This window comes from Oncorhynchus tshawytscha, unplaced genomic scaffold (assembly GCF_018296145.1).
Source record: "Oncorhynchus tshawytscha isolate Ot180627B unplaced genomic scaffold, Otsh_v2.0 Un_scaffold_4_pilon_pilon, whole genome shotgun sequence".
Lineage (NCBI taxonomy): Eukaryota > Metazoa > Chordata > Actinopteri > Salmoniformes > Salmonidae > Oncorhynchus > Oncorhynchus tshawytscha.
In genome coordinates this window covers 2156281-2163083 of record NW_024609834.1, presented here as the reverse complement: position 1 = coordinate 2163083, position 6803 = coordinate 2156281, and the positions used below count along the sequence as shown (strand labels likewise).

At 44.3% G+C, this 6803-nt stretch overlaps 1 protein-coding gene across 1 annotated transcript; it reads right to left on the bottom strand.

The window, feature by feature from the left end:
• Nucleotides 1-213: 213 nt before the first annotated feature.
• LOC112249256 (CBY1-interacting BAR domain-containing protein 2-like) lies at nt 214-4568 on the bottom strand. Its single transcript, XM_024419054.2, is given in 10 exon segments — nt 214-851; nt 1029-1160; nt 1378-1491; nt 1742-1846; nt 2016-2021; nt 2303-2339; nt 2341-2402; nt 2682-2750; nt 3528-3762; nt 4232-4568. Coding segments are annotated over 10 exon segments (927 nt in total). The 5' UTR covers nt 4252-4568; the 3' UTR covers nt 214-704.
• Between the last annotated feature and the right edge of the window lie 2235 nt (nt 4569-6803).

The window sequence follows — 6803 nt, the reverse complement described above, 5'->3', positions numbered from 1 at the left end:
GTTATCCTATCTAGCATGTCAGTGGTTTAGCTGCAGTGTGCACAGCTGTAATCCTTCATTGGGCTTGTAGAGTGTGATCCCACTGCCAAGCTGTTATTGCAGTCATCTGAGGAAGCAATATTGTTTCACAGTCAATGGAAGTCAGTAGGCTATTACCAATGAGTTCATTTCCATGGAAACAAGATGATGATGAGAGTTCTCGTTCAGGTTTAATGCAAATGGGTCAATTTATTTGATATGTTTACATTTATATCTAGGAATATACTGTATTTTTCATCTTCCCATTCCAACACAACGGAAATAACAACCATTACAGAACATCGATTTGTTTTTAATTATAAAATGTGAAAACATTACCACTCCTCAGCTTTACCTCAGATATGACTGATTACAAATGATTGCAGTCTGTCTTAAGTGCCAAATGCCTCCATTGACAAATAATTATTTGCAGAACAACTTACTGCAAACCCTGTATAGGAACACATCTGCACAGTCATCAATAGATCTATTGCAGTACGGTACATACCCTGAGTATTGACTTTACCTGACAACAGACACTGACTACATATTCTCATCTGTCAGCAGATCTATACGGATATCTGAATGTGTGTGTACATGTGTGTGAAGAGACGCAGTGTCTTTCTCTCTCTGTTTGTGTGTGTGTGTGTCTTTGTGGGTGCATTTTTGTGTGTACCCCCAATCTATCAGTTCTTCTGTCTGAGTATTTGGGCGTATTGAGAGGCGTAGGATTGCCTGCTCTGCTGAGCCTCTATCTCTGACTCATCCTCCTCCTCTTCATCCTCCTCCTCCTCCTCTACACCCCTCTGGCGCTGTAGGATGCTGCTACGGGACTGTAAACAGGAGATGGGTTAAAGACTTGGGACAGTCTTGTAAAGGAAACTAAATATACCTGTCTGTACAAGGACAGTAATGACTGTTAGCCTTATCAGTGTATGTTTCTCTCTTTCATTCATTGTTGTGGGGGTCTATTTTTTTGTCTGTAATGCTAGCAGCAGATGCAATCTTACCTTCTTGGCTGATTCAGCAGTGTGTTTGAGGCTGGAGCCCAGGGTGGGACTAGGCTGGTGGGCCATAGAGGAGGGCAGCAAGGTCTGGTTGTCCAGAGGGCCGTCAGACACCCTGATCCTCCCAGTGAACAGCTGTTGAGACCGGGGAGATGATCAGCCCTGTAGCCCCATACCTGGAACTCTCACCTCTCAGTCATGCTGTCCAGGTTCTGGAAGGTGTGTGTGTGTCTAACCTCCAGGTCTTTGTCTATGTCCATGCTGTCTAGGTTCTGGAAGGTGTGTGTGTCTAATCTCCAGGTCTTTGTCTATGTCCATGCTGTCCAGGTTCTAGAAGGTGTGTGTGTCTAACCTCCAGGTCCTTGTCTATGTCCATGCTGTCCAGGTTCTGGAAGGTGTGTGTGTAGACCTCAAGAGCCTTGGCATGGAACACCATCTCCACTGTGATGAAGTCTGTGAAGATCCTCTGGAAGAAGACCTAGTATTATTGTCACTGTAAGAGGATGGACATGCCTGAGTATGACTGGAACACGTGCGAGTGAGTGAGTGTGTGTGTGTTCGTGTGTTTTCATGTGTGTTTGTGTATGTTCTGGTTTATTTGTGTATATTTGTGTGTGTGTTCGTGTGTTCATGTGTGTGCGTGCATGTGTCTGTGTTTGTATGTGTGCTTGTGTGTGTGTGTTGTGTTTATGTGTGTGTTGTGGTTGAAGACCAACCTTGATGTCCTCCAGTTTCTGTCTCTGGAAGTCACTGATGGTCTCCTCCAGTTGTCTAGTGCTGCGGTGAGCGATGTTGGTCGCCTTCTGAGCATTCACCTCTGCCTGAAAACCAAACAGCAAAGGAATACTACAACTGTACTAGAAGCTTGGAAGAGATATATAAAACAAAATGTAATGACAGCTACCTCATCAATGGTCAGATATCTGCATCGTTGCAGTGTTGAAGGTGTTGTTGATGTGACAGTGGAAGGTTCCAGAGAAATCCTGTTACCTGTGACTGAAAACATTGGATAAGGTATTGAAGCATGACTAGAACAGAACATCTACATTTCTAAAACCTCTCAGAGACCAGGTTAGCTGATCTGAACCTGTCACTCAAAGCACCACTCATAGAGTAAATATGGCTGACAAACAATTGTTTGTCACAGGCAATACGTCGTATTTTTCAATACTGTGTCTTGACATAAGGATTGTTGATGTAAATACTATAATCATGCTGGAATTCTGCCACTCTTGTAGAGTTATATGCAGATATGAATAGACTGGGAGAAAGGATACAATTCTTTGTCTATCAGAGGGATTCTTCTGTTGGAGTCTCCAGTTTCTGCAGCTCTTTCAGCGCTCTGTCCCGATCAGCATTGAACCTCTTCAGATCCGCCTGTATGTCAGAGATATGTCCAGTCCATGAAGCTTCAAACACACTGTCTCAGAAGAGACTGCCTATTCATTCACTGCCATTGTTCTGCCATGAGATGCTGTGAAGAGTGTGTGAAGTGACAATGAGACAGAGACAGAGAGTGAGAGAAAGAGACAAAGATAGTGTGCGTGTGCGTGTGTGTGTGTGTGTGCGTGTGTGTGTGAGGGAGGAATCTGTATTTTGTCTGGTAATTACTGTATGAAATCTACAGTGTGTTCGTTTCCATGTATGAAGACTTACTCTCTTGTTTTCAACAATATCACCGTAGGCTTTGAGGGGAGTGATGACTTTGATCTCCAGCCTCTCTACCTGTCAGGGGTAGACACAGTAAACAGACTTTCATCTTCAAAACAACAGTATTTCAAGGTGTGAGAACAAATTGTTGTGTTTTTGCTGGGTAAAAATGGCTCGAAACCAACACAGTCTTTGCCCACTATATACAGTACTGAGGAACTCCCATAATGCCTTTATTTACTGTTATGATGTTTCATTAACCCTTACACTAACCTAGTAGATGCACCATGGCCACGTCCTCTACCACTAATACCAGCATCGGGGAAGCTACTCTACAAATATAGTTTACCAAGCTACCAATTACTTCACACTGGAGGAAGTTAAACTACACTAAAGCTACCCTTAAGAAGTTTAATTACCTAACGTTTCTTTGAAAAAGTAGTTCACTACATCCAAACTACTTTGTTAGAAATTATCATATCTAAATCTGAAATGTCATAGATTACAAATTGCAATAAAAATCAAATCAAATCAATAACAGACCACTCTGGAGTCAGATTAACAGAATGTGTAATTAAGCCTATACACAAAAAATCTTGTCAAAAACTAAAACAAAATTATTGCCTACTTTAGCCATATTTTATTTAATTTGGCAAAAAACGTAGTGTAATTCCAGTAGTTAGCTATACCACTAAATGGCAAAAAACAGTTATGAACTACTGAAAACCCTACCAAGAATTGAATTTAGTTCAACTACCACAAAGCTACTGCAAAATGAAGTTATATTACTAGTTGAACTAGCCTATATGTAGTTCACTACTCCCCAACAGCCCCTGACCTCTCACCCCTCACCTCAGCCTGGCGGTAGTCCTGCACCATGGCCAGGTCTTCAGCCAGGTTCTTCAGACAGGTACGGAGCTCTGGGTCCTCAGTATTCGAGAAGTCATTGAGCTGTCTGACCAGCATGTCAGCCTGGTCCCTCAGCTTGCCTGTCTTCCAGGTGTAAGAGGCCAGCAGGCTGCAGAACTGACCCAGGTACTTCTCAGCATGGCTCACTGTCAGCTCCATGCTCTTTATCTGTCTGTCTCTGGACAAAAGATGAAGAGTTATGACGGGTTAGGGGTTTCAGCTAACTATAGACCTCCAGGAAGTTTTAGGATCGTGTTTGTGATAAACGCTAGATGAGCCAAATAGCAGTACACATCCCTTTAGCATTATTATATCTGTGAGACAGGTGTGTTTCCAAAGGCGCACACATATGAGATAAAGTATTCCCAATGCGCAATCTTCTCCATACATAATCTAGGCCCACTTACCACTTTAGCCGTGGTTTCCACACATAATCGTGGAAAGGCAGTATATAGTGAAACATGACATGGTTAGCTATAGAACTAGTACAGCATCAAATGAAGAATCAACCGATTGGCTAGATGTTGACTATGTAGAGCCGTCTGGTCCATGCTAGCTTTTCCTGCTACAGTACTATGGTTTATTAAAGGTGTTACCAAGTAATAGTGGTACATTAAACCATATATGCATGTAACGAGGGCAACTACCTTGAGAAGATGGTGTTCATGTCGGATTTGCTCAAGCGTCACTTCACCTCACTGTTGAGCTGCGGTATTTGCCTTATTGCCAAGCTCTCGCCTGCCCCGGGTTACGAGCTAGTTGGTTGCTATAGAGACGAGAACACCGAAGAGTGGGGTTTTGGGGTGGAAGGGATGGTTATGGCCACATGGTGGCAGCAGCGTATCATTAGCAACATAAGCCCCGACAGGAGCCGAGACAGGCTTTACAAGGCAGCCTTACAGAAGAATAAAACGTAACCCCATCCCTCAGGTCTATTAAAGAGCGTGGTAAAACTGATGTTTTAAAAACTCACTCTCACCCTTTCTTTCTCTCTTTCTCTCTCTGCTCTCTCTCTCTGACTCACTCGCTCATACGCTTCATCGCACGCACGCACGCTCACGCACACATGGTGCTCTCAGAAGGGATTGTAAGGGGTCCAGCCTGTTAACGAGTGGCTGTAAGAGAAGTGTTGAAGAGAGGCCAGCTCTCAACTCTCTCTGGGAAGAATGTGTTGGCATATACAAGGGGCGCCACTCAAATGGAACTTTAATTCATTTACACAAAAACGCAAACAATTCAAAAAACAGACCTCACTGCTGGCAGCTCACAGCTGTAAAGTGTAACACAGCCTCTTCCTACCTGAGAATAAACGTTTTATTGTATGCTGCACTTAATATAGTGTGTGTGTGGGCGTATGTGTCAGCCAGTGGAGGTGGGCTGTGAATAGGGCTTTGATGTAGCCTGCCAAGTTAACCCTGTGGACAGCAGCTGTTATGATAAACACACTGTCTAGCAGCAACAGATCATCCCAAGATGGTTCCACACCCCCTCCTCTCTCTCTGTCTCTCTATCTTTCTCTATCTCCATCTCTCTGTCTCTCTTTGTCCTCCCCTCTCTCTCTGTCTTTCTCTCTCTCTCCCTCCCTCTCTCCATCTCTCTTTGCCCCCCCACCCTCCCCTCTCTTTCTCTCAACCTCTCCCCTCAGGCTGTAGTTAATGAAGGGAAATGAAAACAATGCCCCTGCCAGTCCAGTAGCAGAGCCATGCCAACCTGAGAGAGACAGACAGAAAGAGAATAGGGGTGAAAGAGATATAGTGTGAATTAAACAGACAGACAGACAGACAGACAGACAGACAGACAGACAGACAGACAGACAGACAGACAGACAGACAGACAGACAGACAGACAGACAGACAGACAGACAGACAGACAGACAGACAGACAGACAGACAGACAGACAGACAGACAGACAGACAGACAGACAGACAGACAGACAGACAGACAGACAGACAGACAGACAGACAGACAGACAGACAGACAGACAGACAGACAGACAGACAGACAGACAGACAGACAGACAGACAGACAGACAGACAAGATAATTATCGGATGTCTCTATAAACACCACACAATAGCCACAGGGCTGATGGCTAATTGCGTCCCCCAGAGCAGGTCTATAGGGCTGACAGAGGAAGGAAATCCACATGTCACCCAGAGGCAGAATCAAAGAACAGGGCAGACTCACTTTGCAAGACACACTTGCTAACAAAACACAAACAAACACACACACACACACACATGCAAAACACACACAGACTGTGGGTTGGAGTTCCAGTCATATTCTTTGAAGCTTCCATTCATTCAGATCTGTATAGATCCTTATATTCTCATCATTAATTCCTATATGGAAAATTACATCACCCCACTTCCTGTTCTGAGGAGCCAGTTTGTCTCACATTGATGTCACAGCCTAGGAGTGTGATTGAGGAGGTGAGACACAGACGAGGAAAACCAGCTAAATGAGTTTTCCCCCAGGCTGTTACTAAAATCACAAGCTCTGGGTACGACAAGCCACAACCACAGGCAGCCTTTTTGACTGAGTCAGAAAACTATTTTATTGCTGTGGGAGTTGCTGTATGAATATGTTGAACACTATGAGACAGGAACACTATTACTGAATAATATGAGGCAAGGACAGACTCTGACTTAGGTTAACCTGTTGCCTAGTGAGAGGATGCCAACGCTAGTGGGGTCTACCTGTTGATGAATGTCATTGGACCAATCACTGTGTGTATATCTGGGCATGATAACTATACAGGGTTACCTCCTACATTATTAGAAAGAAAGATACTATCTAGATTCTAAAAGGGTTCTTTGGCTGTCCACAACCCTTTGAATAACCCTTTTTGGTTCCAGGTAGACCCCTTTCTACAGAGAGTTCTACATGAAACCCAAATGGGTTCTACCTGGAACCAAAAAGGGTTATCCTGTGGGGACAGCCAAAGAACCCTTTTGAGTGTAGTCTGGCCCTGGCCTAGCTGACATAGAGGTGTACATATATCTTTTTTTATTTTCCTCTACTCTGGAAGTGCTGGCCCACGGGCGCCAGTGTGTGTGTTTCACAGCCAGGTCAGTGGAAAGGTCTGGGATGTAACCCAGGACAGAGTCTCCCGTTGTGAGGGGGTTTTCTCTGTTCGCCAGCAAGGGCTGACCCCTCTCTCATACCTGTGATTAATGCCAGAGCACACACCTCAGAGGCAGTGTCAACAAACAGCCTGT